The sequence below is a fragment of the Chlorocebus sabaeus genome, chromosome 15, assembly GCF_047675955.1.
Source record: "Chlorocebus sabaeus isolate Y175 chromosome 15, mChlSab1.0.hap1, whole genome shotgun sequence".
Classification (NCBI taxonomy): Eukaryota; Metazoa; Chordata; class Mammalia; order Primates; family Cercopithecidae; genus Chlorocebus; species Chlorocebus sabaeus.
In genome coordinates this window covers 60090214-60117519 of record NC_132918.1, presented here as the reverse complement: position 1 = coordinate 60117519, position 27306 = coordinate 60090214, and the positions used below count along the sequence as shown (strand labels likewise).

Genomic DNA, 27306 nt, shown 5'->3' with positions numbered 1-27306 from the left:
TACAATTCACTAGCTGCCTTCAAAATCTAATGCTAGAATAGAGGAAATTTTAAAGGCATATAATTGGCAGTGAATGCATATGCAAAAAGGGTATGCACAGGATCTTAAAAAACTTCATACAATCAATGTCAATGTCACAAGAGCTCACAGTTTCAATCAAGACTGCAAATGGTTAAGTCTTATCTGGTCTCTACTCTTGCATTTCATTGTTAATAGCAAGACCTTTCTTTTGAATTCATTGGGCATTACCTACTAATAATGAACTAGAAAACTTGATACCATTTTACATAGACTATTGTTCTTGGGTTGCTGGTTAAAGGGTTAAAAAATAGAATTTCATCTTCAGTCATACACCTCCATGGTGACAACGTGATTTTATTGTAAAAGCAGAGCTATGGAATCAGACCTTGGTTTGTCACAGAGTTGTGATTCTGGCAAGTTACTTCCTTAACTGTTAGTATGCTTCCCTATTTTTCTTCCCCAAAATCTCCCTGCTAAGTAATGGAGTCACTGTATTTGAAAGTTCTTTATCGGTGAAATGGGGTTTTTATTATTAATTAGCTAAAAAATAGTCTTATGAAATAACTAACAACAACAAGCTACACATACACAAATAAGCATACTAACCCCGTTTGTCATCTGGTTCTTGTTTGGTTTTAACAAGATCAACTTGTCTCCCAGTTATGCCTAAAGCCGCCAAGTCAATTACACCTTTCTGACTGCTATCATGAAGATGGCTCTGGTCCACTATATTGGCCTTTGCTTTATTAGATTTCATCATGAAGTCTTTCAGTGCCAGAAGTTTGTCTTCCTCCTCTTCTGTCATTCCCTAAAGCCAAATAAAACCATATGTTCTAGTTTATTTTCACAAGTAATAAAAACAGACCTCAGAATGACTAACAACTGAAGGGACAAATCACCCAATTTAAAACTGAAAGAGTCAGAACGGTGAAACAACCAAGTGCAAGTGAAAAATAAAGTTAACAATACAGAATGACATGTCACTACTAAGATCTCCCAGAACATTCTATTAGAGCACTTTGTAATTTGTATCATGATTTACATCTTAATTTTCTTCCTAAAGGACAGTATTCAAACATAACTCATCTTTGGAATTTCCAAAGAACACAACGTGTGATATCTAGTAATATTTAAAATACAACTGTTGAATAAATATTTATTATCTGAACAAAAACTCTGAATGTATAATATTAAGCAAAAGAAAGTGTACCGACTTCAACTTTGCTCCTGGTTGTGTTGAGAAATGTATATTGAATGAGTATATAAAGGCATTCTATGATATATAAAATATACTATGCAACTAAAGGATTGATTGGAATGCTGCCTGAACTGCAGATCTGAGCAACAAATCCAGTAGCAATCTAGGATAATGGCTGAAGTCAGACTGCCTAGGTTCAAATTCCAGCCCTGATTACTACTTACTATATGTGTGCACTTCTATTTATCTATAAAGATAATTACTAGCACCCATCTTATCAGATTATAGTGAAATTTACATGCTAATCCACCTAAAATACTTAGCACACTTGAAACAGACAAATACTAAGTAATCAATCTAAATAATTAATTCATTGGCAACTTAAATGTTCTGGAAAATGTGGCAGTTCTACATGTCTGTCTTTCCAACCATCCACAGAATCCTCTAGTACATTTTTATCAAGCAAAGGAATAAAAAACATTCATTTAATAAAATGTCAGTTCTCCTGAGGCCTCAATCTAGAATCCCACTAGAGTTCAGAGTCATATTCACAATTCTCAGGCAGACTATGATAAAACCAACCCTAGGAGGGCACAAAGCTAAAAAACATGAAATAAAATTGCATTAAAGTACAATAATAATAGACATATTCTTGACTAAATCCCAGTGTTAACTTGGAACACTTAGTTTATTTTCATGTCTCCTCCTAAAATTCGCTTTAAATAGATAATAGCTACTTTATAGCTGAAGTAAGAGCTCTCTTTTTGTTAGTCTATGTTTTAGTCCACAAAAGGGAGGGCCACAGTAAGGGCTATAAATAGTAATGAAGTACTGATATATGCTACAACACAGGGGGACCTTAAAAACATTAAGATCAGTGAAAGAAGCCAGACACAGAAGGCCACATATTGCATGATTCCATTAATATGAAATGTCCAGATTAAGCAATCCATAGAGACAGAAAGTAGACTAGCGATTGCCAGGGGCTAAGGGAAAGAAAATGACTGCTAATGGATACAGGGTTTCTTTTCAGGGTGATGAAAATGTTCTGGAATTTAACAGTGGTGATGGTTGCACAACTTTGCGAATGTACTAAAAAGCAGTAAGCTGTACACTTCAAAAGTGAATTTTATGGTAGTGAACTGTATCTCAATAAAAAAAAAATGTTAGCACTGCACCATGAAAAAACAAACAAATTGACAAGAACATTACAAGAAAGGAAAACTACAGGACAAGGTTGTTCATAAACTCAAATGAAAAAATATCCACTAAAGTAGGAGCAAACCAAATCCAGTGTACCTAAAAACATTTTATGTATTTATATTTTATTTATTTTCTAAAACTACATTTATATATAGATACAATATGACAAAGCTGTGTTTATTTCAAATATCCAGGGAATAAAGTAAGTTTAAAATATGAAAAATCAATCAACATATTTCAACACATTAACAGAACAGAAAAACTATATAATAATCTCAACAGATAAAAGACATTTGATAAAATTTAGCATTCTTCCAATAATCATCTTAGCAAGCCAGAAAGAGGATTTCCTTAATCTGTTCAAAAGATTGTACAAAAAAACTAATAGCAAAAATCACACTGAATGGCACAATGTTGAGAGAGTTTTCCCTCTGATATGCGAAACAAGGATGCCTGCTCACACCAAATCTCTTTAATACTATACTAAATATCCCAGTTGCCGGGCGCGCTGGCTCAAGCCTGTAATCCCAGCACTTTGGGAGGCCGAGACGGGCGGATCACGAGGTCAGGAGATCGAGACCATCCTGGCTAACCTGGTGAAACCCCGTCTCTACTAAAAAATACAAAAAACTAGCGGGGCGAGGTGGCGGGCACCTGTAGTCCCAGCTACTTGGGAGGCTGAGGCAGGAGAATGGCGTAAACCCGGGAGGCGGAGCTTGCAGTGAGCTGAGATCCGGCCACTGCACTCCGGCCTGGGCGACAGAGCGAGACTCCGTCTCAAAAAAAAAAAAAAAAAAAAAAAAAATCCTAGTCATTTAAATAAGGCAAGGAAAACAAAGGTATTCAGATTGGAAAAAAAATGAATAAAATAGTCACTGTTTACGCATGATACAATTGTGAATGTACAACTTCAAAAGAAAATGTACAAGCAAATTATTATAATTAATGTTTTATGAGGTTGCCAGATAAAAGGAAATATAAAAATTTTTCCATATACCAGCTACAAACAAAATAATGTTTTAATTTGCCAATTGTAATAGCATTCAAAATAATCAAAAGTGACAAGCTGACTTCTACAGGTTCAATGCAATCTCAATCAATATATCAACAAATTTTTATTGTATAAAGTGACAAGCTGATGAAAAAAAATCACATGGAAAATGTGTAAGAAAATGCTAAGAATCAAGGATAGCCAAGAAACTCTTGAAAAAGAAAAAAAAAATGTTAAGAACCAAGGATAGCTAAGAAAATGTTGAAAAAGAAAGGAGAAAAAAAAAAGCTGGGAGATGTTTTCTCCCACCAAAGATCAAGCCTAAGTTATGGTAACTAAGAAAGTGCAGTACTAGTGTAAGTCCATAAACATGCCCACAGACTTCAGCTTCTGACCATGATGAAATCACAAAGACCAGACTAGTTTTACCCTTCCACTTTAAACAACTTCAAACCGTACAAAACACACACACACACACACACACACGCAGACACACACTTTTCAGGCATGGGAAAACAGGCAGACAGGGCTACAATGCCTAAAATATTTAAAACTGAGTCCTATGACTGTCCCAGCAATACTGTCTAGAGTTGCCAGGCTATGGCAGAAGGAACACAGAATAAAACAGAGCTGACTTCAAGGACACATCAGAGTTCAAGAAAGCTACAAAGGCTAACTCTGTGGGGCAGAGAAATGAAGAACAGGGATCTGCACAGAATGAGAGCTTCAGAGGGCTACAGAAGGGTCTCCTGAAGTCTTTGGCTGATTATTAAACTATGTATGCATAAGGAAACTACCTGAGGCCATAGAAAGAACAACACAAGGTTGGGAACAGTGAAAGACCTCTTACTATACACAAAGCATCATGTTCTGAGAAGTCCTTAGTAGTGGTACTAAACTGACCAACTAAGGGTTGGTCTGGACCTATCCTAAACCTATCTTAACAAAGCTTAAAAGCAAAGCTTAAAAGGATGAAACTGATTCCAAGTAACTGTGCAGCAGAACAAGTCCAACACTGCAAAGCAATTCAACATCCAACATAAAATTCACAATCGACACAGAAAGAAACTGCATGGCTGGAGGGCAGGGATTAGATAAAAACTTAACATTGCATTATGTATCTTCTTACAGCTTTTGAATTTTAAAGCTGTATTTATACTAATCTGTCAAAAAGTATAAAAATAAAAATCATTAAAAATGTAACTCATTTTTTGAAGGAGTGAAATCATTTTGTATTATTTATTAGAACCTGATTAAATGGATACAAATAAAATAGAAAGCTCTTGTAGATGGATCTAACGAAAACAGTCCTTCCAACAGTCGTCTCTTAATGTAAGTTCTACTGAAAATGTGGAGTACAGATTCTAACTCCCATATGGACAATGTTCCAAAAGTGTATGTTAAGTCTATCAGCTGGAACTACTAACATATTTTCCCATAGAAACAATGCTAGGCTGGTCTAGAAAGGCCTACTTTACCCATGATGTGTCTCAAGTACAGTCCCGTATAGAAGAACACTGAAGAACTGTAAGCTAAAAAAAAATTATGTAGGAGTGTTCATATTGCCTGCTTGCAGAAACTAAAAATATGGCCCTTCACTCTGTAGCCCTGATATTAGAAACAAGGACTCGCCAGGCGCGGGGGCTCACGCCTGTAATCCCAGCACTTTGGGAGGCCAAGGCAGGCAGATCACCTGAGGTTGGGAGTTCACGACCAGCCTGACCAACATGGAGAAACCCCATCTCTACTAAAAATACAAAAGTAGCCAAGCCTGGCGGTGCACGCCTGTAATCCCAGCTACTCGGGAGGCTCAGACAGGAGAATCGCTTGAACCCGGGAGTCGGAGGTTGTGGTGAGCTGAGATCGTGCCATTGCACTCTAGCCTGGGCAACAACAAACTCCATCTCAATAAAAAAAAAGGGAGGGAGGGAGGGGAGGGAGGGAGGGGAGGGGAGGGGAGGGGAGGGGAGGGAGGGAAGGAAGGAAGGAAGGAAGGAAGGAAGGAAGGAAGGAAGGAAGGAAGGAAGGAAGGAAGGAAGGAAGGAAGGAAGGAAGGAAAGAAGGAAAGAAGGAAGGAAACAAGGACTCAATTCCTATCTCCAAAGCCTCCCCTGGATCTAAGTCTCTGCTAGTAATCCTAAGAAACTCAGGTAGCACAGGGACCAAAAAGAAGTGAAGGTAGAGAAAAGGCTTGTAAGGGGCTGGAGGAGATAAACTGCACATGGGCTTCTTCCTAAGTCTGTATAAAACCCAAGCAAGCTTCTGAGTCTTAGCTCTATGTCCTCTGTTTATTTTACTTTAGAGGCAACACAGCATAGTGTAGGAGTGTAGGCTTTGGAATCAGGTAGGTTTAGATTCAAATGCCAACTCTGAAACTTACTGCACTATCTGAACATAAGCAAGTTAACTACGTTCCTTGTGTCTCCATTCCCGTATCTATAAAACAGGAATAACATCTGTTGCTCAAATTTGTTTTAAGAATAGCCAAAAATATGGAAATCACAAACTACAGTGGTAAAGTCGTTGCTGGCTTTCAAAAAACCGGAAGCTGGTGTTGTTCTGCTGTTATTTCTGGTAAGAACCTCAGAGATTCTGGCCTGCTCTCCCTTCTACTAGCAGTGCTTATCTCTTGAACAGAGGATTGTCCCCTAACCTTTAGGACACTGAAGCCACTGGCACCAGAGATAACATAAAATGGGGGATTGTTTGTTCCTCTTTTTCCACTCAGACAAATGAGGGGATCACTGACAGACCAATGAAGATACCACGCACTGACATTTCAGAGGAATATGGGTCAGTGAGATTTAGTGATTTGTTATCATGGCACCCAGTAATGGGGGCTGGCATTGAGGGAGCAGCAGTGGTAGAAGCAGTTAGAAAAACCGTAGGAAGCAGGAAGTAGAACGGCTATGGAAACTGTTCCTTCCCACTCCCTCCTTTTACCAGTGTCAAAATCGACACCTTACCAAGGTAAAAAGAAGAGATAAGGGGCTAGGGTGGCCCCATGAGGTAAACTAATGACTGATAAGGAAAAGAAAATGTCAGGATGAAAGTTTGTTTTGTTGTTTCTTGAGACGGAGTTTTGCTCTGTCACCCAGGCTGGAGTGCAATGGCATGATCTTGGCTCATTGCAACCTCTGCCTCCCAGGTTCAAGCGATTTCCCTGCCTCAGCCTCCCAAGTAGCTGGGGCCACAGGTGCACACCACCACGCCCAGCCAATTTTGAGGATTTTTAGTAGAGACAGCATTTTACCATGTCAGCCAGGCTGGTCTCAAACTCCCAACCTCGTGATCTGCCCACCTCAGCCTCCCAAAGTGCTGAGATTACAGGCGTGAGCCACCGCACCAGGCCCAGAATGAAGGTTTTTAAATTAATATATAGGATAGGTAGGGGAGAGAGAAATAGAGTCACAATGGCCAAGCCTGAAGAAACATTTAGATTGAGATGGTTTTTACTGCACATTGAAATCTCTTTGATAAGGATTACTTACTCAGGAGAAACATCAGAAAAATGTGATTCACATTAAAAAATCAGGAAACAACAAGTGCTGGAGAGGATGTGGAGAAACAGGAACACTTTTACACTGTCGGTGGGACTGTAAACTAGTTCAACCATTGTGGAAAACAGTGTGGCGATTCCTCAAGGATCTAGAACCAGAAATACCATTTGACCCAGCCATCCCATTCCTGGGGATATAGCCAAAGGATTATAAGTCATGTTGCTATAAAGACACATGCACACGTATGTTTATTGCGGCACTATTCACAACAGCAAAGACTTGGAATCAACCCAAATGTCCATCAGTGATAGGCTGGATTAAGAAAATGTGGCACATATACTATGCAGCCATAAAAAAGGATGAGTTCGTGTCCTTTGTAGGGACATGGATGCAGCTGGAAACCATCATTCTTAGCAAACTATCACAAGAACAGAAAACCAAATACCGCATGTTCTCACTCATAGGTGGGAACTGAACAATGACATCACCTGGACACAGGAAGGGGAGCATCACACACCGGGTCCTATTGTGGGGAGGGGGTTGGGGGGAGGGATAGCATTAGGAGATATACCTAATGTAAATGACGAGTTAATGGGTGCAGCACACCAACATGGCACATGTATACATATGTAACAAACCTGCACGTTGTGCACATGTACCCTAGAACTTAAAGTATAATAATAATAATAATAAAAATGAATGAAAGGAAAGTAAAAAGAGTGGTATTCTTTATCTTTCATTCTTTTTTTTAAATTGTAGAACCAAAAAAAAAAGAAAAATGTGATTCAGAATCCAATTTTCCACAAATTGCTTTCTAAAATACAAAACATATCTAATGTACAAGCCAAGGTTAAAAGAAAACCCAAAGAAAAAACTCTTTTGGAATTCAAGTCACATCAAACTAAGTCTTTAAAATTTGCATTATGGCTCATAGAGCATATATTCAGCAACTGTATTCTTTATTTTTAACCATTTTTATTCCTATCTTGGCTTCCCTAAGTTCCATACATATCCCTCATGAAACAAGATGTAAATTTAGATTTAATATTTCTTTTTTTCTTGGCTTCCCAAAGTGGTGGGATTACAGGCATGAGCCAACATGCCTGGCCTAGACTTCATATATTTATTTTTTGTTTTTTCTTTAAAAAGCAAAACGGGATACATGTACAGAACATGCAGGTTTGTTACATAGGTATACGTGTGCTATGGTGGTTTGCTTCACCTACTGACCCATCCTCTAAGTTCCCTCCCCTCACCCCCACCCCTCAACAGGCCCTGGTTTGTGTTGTTTCCCTCTCTGTGTCCATGTGTTCTCATTGTTCAACTCCCACTTATGAGTGAGAACATGCAGTGTTTGGTTTTCTGTTTCTGTGTTTGCTGAGGGTAATAGCTTCCAGTTTAATCCATGTCCCTGCAAAGGACATGCTCTCAATCCTTTTTATGGCTGTGTAGTGTTCCACGGTGTATACGTACCACATTTTCTTTATCCAGTCTATCACTGATGGGCATTTGGGTTGGTTCCATGTCTTTGCTATTGTAAATAGTGCTGCAATAAACATACACGTGCATGTGTCTTTATAGTAGAATGATTTACATTCCTTTGGGTATATGCCCAGTAACAGGATTGCTGGGTCAAATGGTATTTCTGGTTCTAGACCCTTGAGGAATCACCATACTGTCTTCCACAATGGTTGAACTAATTTATACTCCCACCGACAGTGTAAAAGTGTTCCTATTTCTCCACAGCCTCCCCAGGATCTATTTTTTCCTGACTTTTTTTTTTTTGGAGACAGAGTCTCACTCTGTCGCCCAGGCTGGAGTGCAGCGGCGCGATCTCTGCTTACTGCAATCTCCACCTCCCAGGTTCAAGCGATTCTCCTGCCTCAGCCTCCCAAGTAGCTGGGATTACAGGCACAGAACACTATGTATGGCTAATTTTTGTATTTTTAGTAGAGATGGGGTTTCACCATGTTGGCCAGTCTGGTCTGGAACTCCTGACCTCAGGTGATCCACCCACCTTGGCCTCCCAAAGTGCTGGGTTTATAGGCCTGAGTCACAGTGCCTGGCCCGTTTCCTGACTTTTTAGTAACGGCCATTCTGACCGGCGTGACATGGTATCTCATTGTGGTTTTGATTTGCATTTCTCTGATCATCAATGTTGTTAAACTTTTTTTCATATGTTTGTTGGTTGTGGAAATGTCTTTTTCTGAGAAGTGTCTGTCCATATCCTTTGCCCACTTTTCAATGGGGTTATTTTTTTCTTGTAAATACGTTGAAGTTCCTTGTAAATTCTGGATATTAGATCTTTGTCAGATGGGTAGATTTCAAAAATTTTCTCCCATTCTGTAGGCTGCCTGTTCACTCCGATGATGGTTTCTTTTGCTGTGCAGAATCTCTTTAGTTTAATTAGATCCCATTTGTCAATTCTGGCCTTTGTTGCAATTGCTTTTGGCCTTTTTGTCATGAATAGAATTCATATTTCTAAAGAGGCATTACCAATGCCAAGTGTAGTTAGATTACTTCCTGGTTCTAATAAGATTTTGTTAATTGATTCAAATTCACAGGCTTTTAAGATATACCAGTAAACTGCTGGTCTATTATACCTAAGATGCATTCTAAGTACAAGTTATTTCAGCTGTTTACAAGTATTAATTACAAATTTGGATCAAAATGAACCAGGATTTTTCTATACTTCATCTGTGTTTTGCAATGTTTCTTCCAGTTAAATTTCATTATATTTTTGGTAAAACATAGAACTGAATCAAGAATACTAATTAAATCTAAGGTTATTTCTACTGTCTTTCCCTCATTTATTTAGCCAGTAATTACAAAAGAAACATAACAGGTCTCCCATGATTCCTTATTTAGCTTAATCTGATATCGTATCATCATCTTAGTATTATCTTTGTTTAGGATTCAAAGCAAATGCGTAAGATGTTTGCCAGATTTACTTACTCATTTTTTAGGATGTAATCTAATCAATCAAAAACATTTTTTAAAAGCTAAATGGACACTTCAATATTTTTATGAAATTCACATTTAAATGTAAGACTTTGGAAGGGTGATACAACCTGTGAGAGCAGCTTCTTCAGAAGCTGTGCTATGGCAGGATCCTCTGGCGGAGGGCAGTCGGGAAGAGAACCATTTCGTTTCTTCTGACGCATGTGAAGATGTCTGAACAAGCTAGTAATATCTTTAGACCTCAAAGCATAATCAAATATAGAACGGCTTACTGGTTCCTTTAAAACACTGAGCAGAACAAGTTTTCTTTCGATCTATATTAGAAAAATAAAAAGGATCAGCCGAAAATATAACATGTACAGTTATTTTCAAATTCAATAAATACAACTTGCGAAAAGTTAACATATTCATTTTCTAAGAAAATAATAGCTATCAACATCTTTAATTGTGTAGAAGGAAAAAGAATCCTAGTAAACTTTAAAGAGCTAAGGTATCTCTTACTTTTCATTGTTAGCACTACACCACACATCTGTATCTATCATTGAAAGACTAATCATCCAATCCAGGAAATTCTAGAAAACAAAAAGAGCCTTTTCTAGATCCCAATATGTCAGACAACATCCTACATCCAAAACATATGTACAGTTCACAGATCTGACAACCACTAGGTACTGATCCAGAAAAGATGCTCTTCAATAACCACAAGTCTTCCTTCAGTCATCACATTTTCCTGGTAGATTCAACCACTTCTAAAAACCATTGCTATCTCCATAGTGTTTATAAAATCCTTCCTTTAATTATCCAAAAGGAATACATTCCTTGTCAATGCAAATATAATAAAATGGATGAACACTGCTGATAGTAACCAAGATTATCTTCTTTTTTTTCTTTTTTTTTTTTCCGTGACTCTAGCAGAAGCACCAAGACAATTTCCTTTAGGTATATTTAACTCCTTGGTGAAGTCAGTCAGTGGAAAGCAGCATAAAAAGGTATCTTTTCTCTAATACAAATTGTAGAAAAATAAGATTCATGAAGCAAATGAATAATTAGCCTCTCAACTTCTGATCCTGGCCTTTCAAAATACAAAACAGTGACAAAAGAAAAAGTTCAATGAGCAAACTTTTAAATAGAGTAACTACTCAAAAGGAGTAGATGATATCTCTAGGCCTAATTTTTAAGGAAGCATTAACTTTTCTAAAAGGGCATTTTTTCTGACGGCGCTATCCATCTTTCATGTGTATATAAGTTGCTCTTGGGGTAAAAAAGAAAAAATCCTACAAACTCTATGAAATAAAGAATGATAACCTCTAGAAATGAATGAATCTATGAAGAAAAGAGGGTATAACCAAAGCTTCCTAGTTTCCAGAGTTTATCCAAGGCCATTTTCTCCAAACAAAGAGAACGCACATTGAAATACAAAAGTGGAAGAAAGCCAGACAGGTGTGTGAATTCCAAATGGGAAATGGAGTTCTGGTAAAAATAGGAACTTTCAGGATGTTTTAACAGTTAGAATCATCCCTCACCATTTCATTCCATTTAAATGCCTATCTTGATAGTTTGCTGTCTAGCAAGATAAAAGGTATAAACACTGAAAAGCTAGGTGAATAATATTTGCCCTGTACATACCAAAGACTCAAAGTTTATCACCAAGTACTGCTAGAGGTGGGGCAGAGGTTGTGATGTTGTTAGAATAAAAAAGAAAAGACATCAAAACAACCAGTTAGTGGTGAAAAACTTAAATTTGAAAAAGATTTTTTCTAATTTATTATAACTGGATGCAATCAGTAATACTTTTTAAAATAAAAAGCAGAGGTCCATCAACATATATTTTTGCTAGACTATATTTCATTTTTAACAGATGCTTTATATTACACAAAAGAAAATATATGTACTGTATGCTACATTAGATATAACATGATGTAAAACATAATAATCTTTTGCACTTTTCTGACCTTCAAAGGTGCTTGGTTCATTAACATTAATTAGCTTGAAAGAATATAAAAATGCTATAGCCCAATTTAAATACTTAAAAATGTTAAGAAAAATAGGGCTCTCTACACATTTTTTTTAAAGAAGCACAGTTTGGAGGAAAGACTGACTCCAACTTGGAACATGTATACCTGTATTATTGGTTGGGTAATATATGGGTCGAGATAAGGCATCAGTTTACAGTAGACATCAGCTGTACTTATTTGATGAGCTACCACTGTGATAAATCCCACGGCACCATAACGTATCCATAAATTGGGATGACACAGGAAGGGGGCTAAAGAGGAAAAGAAAAGGTAGGGATCAAATAAGTTATTTCAAACTATTGGGATAAACAAATTTTTACCTTATAACATAACTGATAAAAGGATTTTGCCACAATGTTACTATCAGGAGCCTTCACATACTCAATTACCCTGAGGCATAAACTCAATCAAGTGGACATGCTGTTTATAATATTCTCTTATCATAAATATCACAGCAGTACCACAAAAGAATAAAAACAGTTACCTCATAGCTGAGGACTTAAAATTTATATTTTTTTAGTCAGAACTAAAATTGTGTGGGCACTACTCATTTATAACACTGGATGAAAAACTGTTACAGACATAACAAGTCCCAACAGCATATAGCTAACTATTATTCCCCAACTTGTACCCCCACAGACATTCAAGGACATATCCCCTCTACCACCCAAGGGGCAGAGAAATTGGGGAGAAGTTACTTCTCCAAGCTACAGCATAAAGATGAAGGGAACAATCTAGCCTATCTGATATTCTTTTAATGCAGTGGTTTGATCAAACCTAACACATAACTCACAGTTCCTTTCACAAGGCATTAATGAATGGAAACAAAAAACCTGAAAACATGATACCTATTCTTAAAAAGTTTAAAATACGACATTAAACCAAAGAATTAAATGAATGTCTTTCCATACCTTTTATTTTAACGATTTTATATACTAAACATAAAATCAATAATTTCAACTAATTGACATTAGACTAACCTGATTTAGAATAAAATCCAAACTTTTAAAGGCAAGAAAAATTTTATTAGCTCTGAGCGTGCAAACACATCAGCATTTAGAGGATATTTATTTATCCTCTGATATTTATTTAATGTATATAAGAAATACACATTAACAGAGAAACAGGAATACAATTATAGGCTAATAATACTTATATTAAAAGGGGAAGGAGAAAAGATGCGTTCAAAATATCTCTCCCCCAAGGTCTCGCATTTCTAAATCTTCTGATTATAAATGAAGAAGATTTTGTCTATTTCATAAATACCCTGCAGCCTCTGATCCATCCAACAAGGGACAGTGGGTATTTCCCCTGTGATAAGAGGGAAAATGAGGATTGGGAAAACATTGGTAAACCTCCAGAAAGTAGCTAAACCCATAACGGTTTGACAGGAGTTGGGAACTGTATTATGACGTATTATTTATTCTTAACTTCCCTGTATTATACAACCACACTCATTCACTTTGTATACACCTGTGGTATACAAAGGATACTTCTCTGCCCCCTTGCTTTTGGTATATATCACTTGCTTTGGCCAGTGAATATTAGGACAAACAGGAATTTGAAATGTGCTACATAGCTGGGTTTGCCCTCTCGTGCTTCTGCCATCACCATGAGAACATTATGTGGGTAGCCACTGCCCCTACAATGAGGGCCCCAGAATGAGACAGATGAATCACAGTCATCACAGACAACCTGGAGATACAGAACCTGAAGCAGGGCCACCTATACAACCCACGGGTGCATGATGAAAAATTTACTGAAGGATTTACTGAGATTCTGTGGTTGACTGTTCTACAGCATTATTATATCAGAAAGTAGGTGCCTGATACAAAGCCCCTCAAATACTTAAAACAAGAAGAAGCCTGAATCTAAAGAACTGCCTATGAAATAGCATATTCAATCTTTTCTTCCTTTTTTTTTCTCCTGAGACAGAGTTTCACTCTTATTGCCCAGGTGGAGTGCAATGGCGCGATTTCAGCTTACCACAACCTCCACCTCCTGGGTTCAAGCAACTCTCCCGCTCCAGTCTCCTGAGCAGCTAGGAATACAGACATGCACTGCCAAGCCTGGCTAATTTTGTATTTTTAGTAGAGACGGGGTTTCTCCATGTTGATCAGGCTGGTCTTGAACTCCCGACCTCAGGTCGGAGTTTGCCTGCCTCGGCCTCCCAATCAATCTTTTCTTTGTCTAGCACATTCAACTTATCAGAAGAAAAGTGTAGGGGAAAATATTCACAATAGCTAAGTGGGAAGAGTATAGTTTTTAAAAGGAGTACCAAAGAAATCATAATCACCATCAAAACCACCACCACTATTCTCTTTAAGAGTCACTAGGCAGTGAAAACAACATGGCTAAATAGGACATTTCAGTGTTCATCCTCTTGTAGAAAAAAATCTGTTTTAACAACTATCAATGCATAAAAACACCATTACAAAGGAATCCGGGTGAGAGATTACAGCACCTGGGTATAGCACAAAAATGAGAAAAGCCCCAAAGAAGAGGGCAGGAAGGGTAGTTTCACATAACCCACGTCAACATTCCCCAAAGTCCAGGCAGCCAGCACAGAGCAACAAGAGTGAAACTCCGTCTCTAAATAAATAAACACTAGCCAGGCGTGGTGGCACATGCTTGTGGTTCCAGCTACTCGAGGCTGAGGCTGGAAGAGAGCTTGAGCCTGGGAGATGAAAGCTGCAGTGAGCTGTGATCACACCACTGCACTCCAGCCTGGGTGACAGAGCAAAACCGTGTGTCTTAAAAAAAAAAAAAAAATTAAAAACAGACCTATCTATGTACAATCCCACTTTTGGGTATATATCCACAGGAAATGAAATTAGTATGTTGAAGGGATATCTGCACTCCCATGTTCACTGCAGCATAGGAAATCAACTTAAGTGTCCATTGATGAATGAATAAAAAAAAATGGTGTATATATACAACTAAAATACTACTCAGTCCTAAAAAATAAAAATGTCCTGTTATTTGCAACAACACAGATGAAACTGGAGAACATTATGCTAAGTAAAATAAGCCAGAAACAGAAAGACAGATACTGTGTGATCGAAGTAATACATACTATCTAAAAAAGTTGAACTCACAGAAGTAGAAAGTAGCATGGTGATTACCAGGGGCTGGGGTAGAAGGGAGGGTGGAATGGCCAGGTGTTAGTCAAAGGATACAAAAGTTCAGTTAGACAAGATGAGTAAGTTCTTGTACAGTGTATGTGCAAGTACAGCATGGTGATCATAATTAATAAAAATGTATACTCGAAAATCACTGGGATGTAACTCTTAAATGTTCTTACCACTAAAGAAAAAGAACTATGGATATGTCAATTAACTTGATTGCCATAATTACTTCACAAAGTATACATATATCAAAATATCATGTTGAACATAATATACTATCTTTATTTGTTGATTATACATCAATAAAGCTGGGGAAAAAAAATCACTACAACAGAATACACATAGCTTAAAAACAGAATGAGAGAGATGTATATAGTCTATCATTTGTTTCAAATAAGTAGGTGTTTCTAAGTTACTAAAATTGTTTTTTACTTTTAAACAGTTTTAAATGGCAACAAATGATTGTTTACTTGATTTTTCTCGGAAAAGTGTTTTATTCTCCCATAGTTTTCATATCAAATTCAGCTGTAGTTCTAAGAGGTTATCCATCGAAGAAGTAGGACCACACTGGGTTTATTCTGTATATAAACATAATTTATTTTGACACTAAAGATACATGAGCACTCCATGTATTCATCCTGGGATCAAAGACTAGAAATAGTAAGGTCCAGAAAAGTCTCCACAAACTTTGCGTGCAGGGGTAAAAAACTATTTTCATGATAATTTTTGCTTTAAAATTGATGTGCATCTGTTTTGTAGATAAATAAAATGCTAATTATAAGCTATATTAAATTTCAAAAATAATTTCCAAAAGTTATTTGGAAATAAATAATTAGGCCACAGAAGCAATGTATTATGTGAAATTATAATAGAATAAACATATTAGTCAAGTCTATGAATTCTTAACTGGTAATCAATGCAGTGACAGATCCTTCATATCCAATTTTCAACTTGACTGCTGGTCAAGTGCCCAAAAATAATTTTCATCTTCAGACCAGTCAAGGCTTGACCCATATCATGGTTTTTTTAAAAACAAAGTCTTGGCTGGGCACAGTGGCTCATGCCTGTAATCCCAGCACTTTGGGAGGCTGGGGCAGGCAGATTACAAGGTCAGGAGTTCGAAACCAGCCTGGCCAACATGGTGAAACTCCATCTCTACTAAAAATACAAAAAAAATTAGCTGGGCATGGTGGCAGGCACCTGTAATCCCAGCTACTCAGGAGGCTGAGGCAGGAGAATGGCTTAAACCTGGGAGGTGGAGGTTGCAGTGAGCCAAGATCACACCACTGTACTCCAGCCTGGGCGACAGAGTGAGACTGTCGCAAAACAAACAAACAAACAAACAAACAAAAAACACCAAAGTCTTGCTTTTTGACAAGGGTAACACAGACTTAACAACAGATGAAAACAAAGCAGTACTTTCCAACTAGCCTGGAGGACCCAATGAGTCAGCTTGTCTGTCTCTCACATACACATAAGCATGCACATATACACATACATACATGCATGCACACCCACACAATCAACAGTAGGAACCCCACACAATCAATAGTAGGAACAATAAAGTTGCAATTCTTATTCTATATTACCTAGAAATTTTATAAAGTTCTTCCAATCTCATTCTAATTTTGAGAAACAGAAACTTACCAATATCACTGGCGAATTCGTAAACATGTGGTTTTTGCAGCAGTCCTAACTGGCACATACAAGTAAGGGCATAAAGAGCTTTCACAATGACAAATTCCTCAGCATCACTAAGACCTTGTTGCAGCAGGGGCTTGAGAATTGAGGAGCTTTGCCAGCCAACATAGGCAGCAACACCTGGAAAGGAAAAGCAATATTTTGTGATTATTCAATACCTAAAAATACATATATCATTAAGTAAAGCAATAAAATTAAGCAAAAGCCAAACATACTGATCAATTACCTAGGAAAGAACATTGCACTTCCTACCCAGCATGATAAAGTTAAAAAGACCCACAGCAAAGCAAATCATCAGGAAATTCTCAGACACCATAGAAAAGCTAAGATCCTAAGAACTTACAGAAATGAAAATATAGGTCTCCTAAAAAGGAAGAATCAGAGTGGAATTATATAATCTTCAGCAACAATGGAGGTTAGAAGACAAGACATAGGCAAGCAAGGCATTAAAAGTTATGAAAAGAATTCTATTTTCAGTCAAACTATCAATTAAATTAAAAAGTCATTTCAAGACATGTAAGGACTATTAAAGGTTTGCCTCCCATGCAACCCTTTCTAGGAAAGTTTCAACCTAAGAATTCAAGGGCAAAAAAAAGCTAGCAAAGACCTAGAAATCAGTCAGCTCAGATTAGAATTAAAAGCTAATAAATTTCAAGAATGTCATCGAAAAGAAAATGGAATAGATTCTAAGCAACAAATAAAATTAATAAGAAAGAAGCTAGCTATTACGGATATGGTGACAATATATTACTTTTCTTTCTAAAAAGAGAACCGAGAAATCTAAAATTCTGGAACAAACAAAAAATTGCTCAAGAAAATCACAGTCCAAATACGAAATTAAAATAAATAGTGTATTTAGTACCTAGAAGAGGGAGCAAAGTAGAATCCACTGGCCTTGCTATAAACATACTCAAATGGTGAGGGGGGCAGTCACTGAACTGGGATTATGATGGAGCAAATATAATTACAGTATACTACTTGGCTCCACAGTCAATAAAATTTATACATTCATAATCATGTATTTTGTTTTGAAGCTTCATAATCAGTCTATACCTGACTTCATTGTGATTATAGAACAGAATGTATTATTAACTATGACAAAAAAATTGTTGCGAATTCTCAATTCTCAACTAACCAAACAATAAAAAGAGAGACAAAGGTAAAGAGGAAAAAAAGGGGGCACTAATCTTGTAGTGCAAATCAGAGGTGGAGCAATACAAAATAGATTTAATTACTTCAAGTTATTAAAACAACAAACTAAAAACTAAAGCACTGAAAACAGTAGTCAACATCTCAAAAACTCAGAAGAGAAGAAGGATCAAGGCATGATATGAGTGAATTAAATCTTCATCTGGCACAGAAAACAAAGAGATAAAATCCAAAGTTGGTTATTCTAAAAATAGTAATATAAAAATATTTAGAGATATGGTAATAATCACCTGAAAACACTAAAATAAAAGCACAAAGCTGAGTAGCTGCCTCTGGAAAATCAATTATTGTTTTTCATACATTATAAATTTTGATTAAATTTTAAATAATTTCTAAAAGCCTATTTCCTTTATGATTAAAAAATGTTATAATTGTTTTCTTTAACAAAAGGAAAAATACTATCTAAAATTCCAGTGGATTAAATTTAGGAACTTTACATACTGAAATGTACAATGAGCTAAAATAGCTAAAAATATTTTGAAAATGAATAATGACATCTGAAACCCTATCAGATAATACAGGTGATTAAAAATATATAATAATGTAAATTGAATATGGCTATGAGTATGAGTACAAGAATAGAAAAATCAATGGAACAGACTAGATAGCCAGAAAACTGATCTTAACAGACAGAGGCATGCAACAGATGATAAAACAGTTTCACAAACCAGTATGAAAAAAACAAAAAAATGCTTAATAAACTATGCTGGGAAAATCAGTTACATATCTGAGAAGAAAAAGAAAATTTAGATTTCACCTCACATCCCAGACCAAAAATAAAGATCAATTAAACTGTTAAGTATAAAAAATAAAGCATGAAAAAGAAAAGAAGACAAGCACACAACAGATTATTAATCTAATTCTGGAATGGGAAAAGACTTTACACACAAAAATAAAAAAAAAAAATCACAAAGCAAAAAGATTGAATAAACTGACTTCAGAAAAACTATCTACAAAAAAGATTTAAAAATCAAGTTAAAGAACTAAGAAACGTGCACTTAATTTTAAAAATTAATGTTCTTAATATATATGTAAAGGTTCAAAAAGAACAAGAAAAGCATAAATATCAGGAAAAAAAGCCAAAATAATGAATTTTAAAATTCATAGAATTAGAAATATGAATACATAATCAACATGAGGAAGTTTTTCAACTTGATAGTTAAGCTAAAATACATATATCAAAACAAGTTATCATTTTACCCTTCCAACAGGCAAGGACTAAGTAAAGCCTATTTCACAATGGATGGGTGTGCAGCACTTAATGGAGATGGGAATGCAAAATGATACAATCTTTTTGAATAGCTTATAAATGTGTCATGAGTTTTAAAAATAAATTCACATTCTTTAACAAAGTAATTAAAATGTTTTACTTCTATCCTAAGAAACTAATCAGAAACAACTACTTACATACATATGTTACATATTTACACCAAATATATAGATGATCTATATATGACAGAAAAAAATGAAAATAATTTAAATATCCAAAAGAAGGGTTAAATTTTTGCAAAACTATATAATGGAATAGTTTAGACCTATTAAATTATGGTTTCAAATAAATTTTTATGATATGAGAAAATGCTTAAAGTATGTTATTAGAAAAAAGTATAAGAAATAATAAAATAAAATTTGGAAGTAATATAATATATACACAGCACTTATGCCAGGTACCACTACATATATTAATTCATTCTATCCCCCAACAACCAGTAAGACAGGCACTATTCTTATTTCCATTTTACGGATAGGTAAACTAAGTCACAAAAAAATTAAATGATTTTCCAAGAGCCACCACTAGTGACAAAGCGAACACTTGAACCCGGAAGTCTAGCTCCACGATGCCTTCTCTTAACCATCAGCATATGACAGAAAGGGATAAATGGGATGAAAAGAGAAAAGGAAGTGCTATGGGAAAAAGCATCAAAGCTTTAACAGAGATTGTGCATGGGTTGTAGGATTAACCATCATTTATTTTCTTCTTGGTTTCTATATTTTCCAAATTTTTCTAAGTTTTACTTCCAAAAGTAATATAAGCATGTATTACTTTCAACAATTAAAAAAAATTATTTTTTAATTAAAAAAGAACTAATATATGTGTCAAAGAACACATGAATTGACCAATAGATAGGGGAAGTTGTAAGAACCAACTTTTCCCGAGAAAGAAATAAAAATAGCATTATTTGGAAGAAGAGAGCAAGGAAGTCAAAAAGATGTAAGAATCAAAGAATAATACTGTATTCAGGAACTGAGTTAGATGAAGTCCTAGATGGAAGGCTAACTAACATGCATCTATAAATTAATCTAAAAATAAGAAACAAAAGATGTCTGAAAAGAAAAAAACAGGTACAGTAATTTCCAAAAATAACAAAGCAAGAAAAACAGGGAATTTCAAAGTTGTTCAAAGTAGAAAGTACCCTTTCCTCAAAACATATGATAGTATTTGTAGAAATATCAATCCTGTTGCCACATAGGTTTCTTGCATTTTATTTTTTTAGAAAACAAGAATCAAACAGCAAACCTTTCCTAGACTGTTGGGAACCAAAACTTTAAGTCTCACAGCTTCCTGCTACCTCACAAGAAAGTTTGGATACCAGTCAAGCTTTCCATTGTGCAGAATAGTCTTTAAACTTTTTGGGTTAACAGATAAACTATTACAACCATGTGAGAAATGATATAATGGGGGTATTGGATAATCATAATAATATGAATTTAGCACATATTTCATAATTGGCCAAATCTTAAACTGAAATGATCAGTACATTCAGGGAAAAGGGGATCAGTTATTATTTAAAAGAAAAAAATATTAAATCCTGTATCAAACACGACTTAACTCATGCAAAATACTGTCCACTTCATTTACTTCTAATTCTGAATCCAAATGTAACAGAAGTCATGCATATAAAACATAAGATGTCTGACTTTAGATATATGTAAAAATCAAGAATTGTAAAATGAAAGAACAGTAAAAAAAAAAAAATGCTGCTTAAATCTTCAAAAATTTTCAGTTACACAAAGCAAAGCCTTTAACTTAATTCTTTCCAACTACATTGATTTTCAACCATGATTATGCTTTAACTGTTATTTTCTGATTCTAAAAGTGATGCGTGTTCACTTTTATTAACATGTTTATAAACATATATGATTCCTGTTATTGTTACCTTTACACAACAGCAACCATACTTTAAGAGGATTTACAACCTACTTATGTCACTTTAACATACCTCACAGTACTTTCCAGGTCATTATTCTGTCTAAATATAGTTTTTAATGACCACATGGTATTCCTTCATACGGATGTAACACAGGTTGATTTACCAACCCTTGATTTTACCAAGCTAAAATACTTACATCATCCAAAAGCAGCATGAAAACAGAAATACTAGGAATTCATTTCATTATTAATGAAATTTGGTAGTATCTATCCTTCAGATTGCATGAAGTATTTGAGAGAATGATTAAAAATCTTAAATGAATTTAAAAGCAAAAAACATACCAACTATACTATCAAAAAATGCTCCACGTAGATGCCAATCATTCTTATCATTTAGGAAAGTAATCATGTGGGACAACAAAACATCATTGGCTTTCTGACGTCCAAAGAATACACACAGCCGTGTTATTCCATTTTCCATCAAGGTTTGTTTTACAATATTTTCAGGATCACTTAGCAAAGTAACAACTTTCTGCTGGACCATTTCATGTAAGGCTTGGAGCTCTAGGAAAAAAAAAAAAAAGAAAGAAAAAGAAAGAAGAAAGAAAAAGAAATGGTTAAGAAAAGGTCAATTTTCCCCCACACAGATAGTCCCAGTCTTCTTTCTTACTCATTAGAGAGACTGATTACAGAAGCCACCGAAGTCTTTAATCACTAATTTTTTCCATTATTCAAAGCTCTGAAGGATAGGAAACTGAAATATAAAGTGAAGAAGATCCTAACAAGCGATGCCACAAGCATAGTTACTATCTCACTAATTAAACAGTTTCATTTATGAGCTCAAGGGGAAAATTATAGAGAAGCACCAGAAAGGAAATCACATGGCCCCAGTAAGATCCCAGTTAATCAAGGACTTGAAAATACTGGATAGGATCAGGATATAATATGACTGTACTGAGCAATCCTTTTAGAAAGTGTTTTTAAAGGTCAGTTTATTTTAGAAAGCTAGAAAACACACTGCAAGTTCTGTCGAGGCTTTACTTCATCTGGCCACTGTCATCTTCTCTGGCCTTCTCTCTTCCTCACCCTCACTTTTTCTCACTTATTTATTTACTTAGTTGCCTGTCTTCTTTTTACTAAAATGTAAGCTCAAGAGCAAGGATCATTTCTATCTGGTTCACCGCCATGCTCTAGTGCTTAGGGCAGGCTCCTGACTGCCTTATACAGAGCTAATCTTTAACAATTATCTGTGAATAAACAGAAGACAGGGGCCACTCTTGGTCCAGCTACTCCTGTCAAGGAAAAAGGTAACTGGTCTGACATGCAAAACTATATGCTCACATTAAGAAAAACTTTAGATTCTCTCCCCCAAAATTTTAACATTTAACTTTATTATCTAAATAGGTCCAATTACATGGTTATAGGAAAGTATTATTTTCCAAGTAATTCCACAAAAAAAGGCTAGGATTTCCTGACACATCCTCCTGAAACTTCAAAATTATTCCACTGTATTCAACTCTAGATAATACACGTTGTCTAAAAATGGTGCCATTCTAACAAGTAACAGCAATTGTAGCTGTTTGTAGCATAAAATTTTAAAAAGCTAGATTTCTCTAGTTTTTCATAGCTAGAAGCATCTGGGAGAAAATTACATCTATTACTTTACTTCTAAATCTTTTACTCAACAAACATTAAGTAAAAATCTGTAAAGAGTTGTATAATGCAAAGAAACCTAAGACAAGGACTTTGACTTCAATAAGTTTACCATCATCACATCTGCTCCTTTATGGTTTTGAAATGTAAATCACAAACAGTATGAAATAAAAACAATTTATGATTGAGGATACTCAGAATATACTCACATAAGGGGAAAAGGTTTAGCTGCTTTAGCTATGACGTTTCTAATTTTTTCTTCTTTTATGAGAATTACATAATTCAGCCAGCTTTACTGTTCACACAAATCAATTCTGGTTGACAAACAATTAAGTTTAGTATCCACGGTGACAAGCTGATTGTTTTCGAGTAAGTTAACAGTATATGAGGATAGAGAGAATAATTAGACACCAGGGACTCTTCCTATTTAATATATATATATATATATATATCTGGTACTCCTTCACCTTACATGAAAACTACAAATGATAGTTTTACAAGTTAGCATCAGCAATTCATTCTAAACAACAGGAAATCTGGAAGAGAAAATTATACAACCTGTGTCATAATTTCCATTTGGATGTGTAACTTCATCTATTTCTTCATTATTGGGGTCATTTTCCATATTAAGATTTTTTAACTGTACTAATTCCAGGAATCTCAAAGCTGTTTCTGCCAGCAGAGCTATGTTTTCTATAAAATAAAAAGGAAGAAATTTATAATTACAGTGTTAACTCTCTGTAAAGCTTATAACTTTTCCTCCCTGTCTTTATACATACATAATCATAAGCCTATGGGAAAAGCAGAACTTTTCAATTTAGCATTTAACCTAATCAGATTTTAGTAACCCAGTTCATAATCTATAACTATCTCCAAACTGCCAGTCTTATTAATGAAACACAGCTTTAAAAAATAATAATACAAAAACAATCTAATACCCCCATTTACTGAGGACCAAAAAAAAGCCTAATTCTCTGCAGGGACTTACCCTTCAAACAGTATCCTTGACAAGTGAGAGATATTTGTTAGACTAACAAAGAAACATCCACATTAAAATAACAGATCAAGCTAAGCTTTGGAATCAAGACAGACCTGGGTTCAAATCTCAACCTTGCCACTTAATAACTTGGCCATTTAAGCAATCTGAGGCTCAGTTTCTTCACACATAAATGAAGAGTCACAACTGCCTCAAAGAGAAACCACTGTTAGACTGCTTTACAAGTGATACTCAAGTTCTTAGTGAACCAAAGTGGCAGACTGTTTGCCACATTTCTACAGCTGTCTATATCTTCTCCTTTCTCTTTCTGATGACCTGCAAAGACTGATACTCCTCACTGCTGCAAAATAACTACTTCTAATTTCTGCTGTCACATTTACTATCAATTGTATCTGCTCTTCACTTATACTTTCTTCTCTTACCTTGTCTCCCACTTAACAAATGTGTTTCTTAACATATGACCATAACCGGTCAAAGACTGTACTCTTTTCCTTCTTAGCAGTGAATAGCACTGAACATAAAGTTTAACTATCCTAAACTTAAAATAACCTTACTTTTTCCTTACTTTCCAACATCTCTGAAATCGGAATGTACCTTATGGTAGTTGAGATCTTTGAGTCAATCGAATACAATTATTCCCTTCATCCTGGGGTCCTACTCCCCACCCCTGCCAGGTTCAACAATGCTCTGAATAGAATAAAAATTTACCTCTAAGTAAGCAAGATGTTAATACCCTATAACGTCTGCTCACCCTAAAGATGGAAAAACTCTGGGCCATATCCTGATAATATGCCAAAAATTCTAGATGAGTATCCCCACTTTAATGAGCAAATTTTTATTAGGAAAAATCTCTTACTTTCCTGGGTACCTCTAAAGTGTGAGTAGATCTATGCTTATTTCCCCATAAACCACAGCATACTTGGAAGTTCACTTTACACAAATCTGTACCAGTATCTATGCTATTTTAAAAATACTGTAAAGAAATAAATGTTTATTTTAAACTTTTATAATTACTGACACATATATTTTAATTATAGTTAACCACACACATTCAAATATACTGGCTCTATTTTAAAAGACCGCAAATTAGCCAGGCGTGGTGGCACATTCCTATAGTGTTTGGAGGGCTGCATTTGGAGGATGGCTTGAGCCTGGGAAGTCATGGCTGCAGTGAGCCATGATCTCCCCACTGCATTCCAGCCTGGGTGATCACATACTGGGCCGTGAAGAAATGACAATGCAAGGTGCTGGCACTGACCCTGGGTTATCATGGACTCTCACCATAAAGACCCAGAAGACCAAAGAAAAGCAGGATTGCTTCGAAACCAAGGTCTAGAACAGGAGCTCTGAGAACTGAGAAATAGACCGGATACATTTGGGTCACGTTATTTAGTCTCTCCTAATCCCAATTTCCTCACCTGTCATATGAAGGTAATATAACATCTAATGTTCAAGGTTGTTGCAGCTAACCCTTCCAACAACCTAGAGCAGATCTTTCAATAAACAGTAGCTATTATTTTTATGTGATAGCTATTAGTATCTGAGTGTCAATATGTTAATATGGCACCTCATCAGAACATGACCTGTTTAACACAATTGAAGAACAGATTAAGATACACTGCACCAAAAAGTAGGATCATAAAATTCTGGTAAAGAAGATAGAGCTTGTTTTTAAAACTGATAAACTTTGATTTGATTTGATTTTATCTGGTTCAATTATTTATATCTGCCAAGTGAGTTACAACTATGCTTTGTTATAAATGATAAACTTTTATGTGTCTTAGAGAAATCCGGATTTCTGGGCCTGAAGTTCATACCTATATGGTTACAGAAACCATAAATAAATAAATAGGCAAAGATAAACATAAATAAAAATACATCTATGAGGAAACATAAAAATACCTAACAATCACCAATCACTTTTTGGGTGTGCCTAGAGATAAGACCAGAGTCCAAAGACCATTTTTTGCATGTTTCATTAAAATAATGACTGACAAATCATAAAATGAATGAACTATGTTTGTTTAAAAAAAAAAAAGACAATATCATCACCACACACATACTATTTACAAAGACTTCAAAACAGAATCCCTGATTTCTTTCAGATTATATTATAGAAATAAATTATTTATACTCAGCGATATTATATATATTCAGTGGTATTTCTCATGCAGAAATAAGCTCTCAGAATTAATCTGGGGAGCTAGAAACATGAATCTGTATCACCTGATTTTGAGTGAGAATTACAGGCAAAACAGGTAGGTGTGTATAACACACCCACCTCATCACAAAGAAGACGTACATCCTAAACAGCAGAGTAACTGGAAAAACAACCTTAAACTTCAGTAAGTTAGTATGCTAGGTTCTTTCAACATCAAATTATCCAGCAAAATTAATCTTTTTCAGCAGCAATAGACTGTTATATCCTAAAACTGACAGTCAAATAACCATATTTATCAGAGAAACTTCATAAAGGCCTGAAGACACTAGATCAGAAGCACATACTTGTAAACATTAGTAACATTAGTCTTATTCCAAGTTGAATTTAATATTCCTAAGAAAATCACAAAATTCCATCACTTGATAATTCTGATCGTTTCAAAAGTGAGAGAACACACAAACATTGATTCCCAGGAACGCAGTATCTAGAAATATTATCAAAATGTACACAAACAGTTCAAAGAGCAAAGTTCATACTTGGAATTCTCAAACAAATCAGAAAAACAAGCAGTATTACAGTCATTAACTTAAAAATTATCTAAGTGGTTAATATTTGGACAATAAACTCTTACCAGCATAGGCTAGTCTAACGATAGTAGCATCATCTTGGGCTAAGTGGGCTATGCCTGGCAGAATGTATTCCGGATAAATATTGATATCATTACGAGGAACCTCTTTGACGAGAGCAAGAACTTTGGTCAACGTCCTCAAGGCTTCGGCCCTCACCCTGGGAACAGAGTCATTGCTGAAATGCAAAAGATATGGAGTAATCCGATCCAAAAGAATTTCAACACTTAATCTTGGAGCCAAATGAAGAATAAGTTCCAAAGCAGCTAATTTGGAATCACAGTATTTAAGGGTCTGTAGGCAGGATGTTATAACAGATACCAAGATAACCAGCCCATTTTCCTTAGGCTCTCCTTCGGCTTTTTCTGGCAGATCATGTCCACAGAGATTGTGAATAATGTTGCCCAAATCCTTCCGTATAACCAGAATACGCTCATCTGCAGAAAGAAACGTTTCCTTGGCAAACTGGGCCATGTAGGGCTGAAGGAAAGTGTAAAATATTTCAGGAAAGGCGTTGCCACGCTGCTGTTTTAAGTAATCTTCTGCCTCTAAACGTTTATCTGGCTCACGGTGAATCATCTGAGTTACCTACACCAAGGAAAGAAAAGGAATTAAAATAGATTTGAGAATAGAAAAGTAAAGCAGATGGAAGGCAATTTACATACGATGTAAAGGATCTTTCAGAACCTGACTGCTAAGTGATTGTGACTCCAACATCCTAGAAAGCAGCAAAAAATCATATACAAATATATTACAGATGGCCCTGACACATAAACAGGAGGTTATACCAT

The 27306-nt window shown here is 35.6% G+C and overlaps 1 protein-coding gene across 1 annotated transcript in view; it reads right to left on the bottom strand.

Moving 5' to 3' along the window:
* PIK3R4 (phosphoinositide-3-kinase regulatory subunit 4) overlaps positions 1-27306 on the bottom strand; it is a 73928-nt gene that overhangs the window by 31583 nt on the left and 15039 nt on the right. Inside the window, exons 4-10 of the mRNA XM_008009161.3 lie at positions 26521-27103; positions 23290-23424; positions 21421-21642; positions 16665-16838; positions 11995-12140; positions 9985-10188; positions 628-829 (exon numbers count right to left, since the gene is read on the bottom strand). Of these exons, the coding sequence (XP_008007352.2) occupies positions 628-829; positions 9985-10188; positions 11995-12140; positions 16665-16838; positions 21421-21642; positions 23290-23424; positions 26521-27103 (1666 nt within the window). The remainder of the gene's footprint in view (positions 1-627; positions 830-9984; positions 10189-11994; positions 12141-16664; positions 16839-21420; positions 21643-23289; positions 23425-26520; positions 27104-27306) is intronic.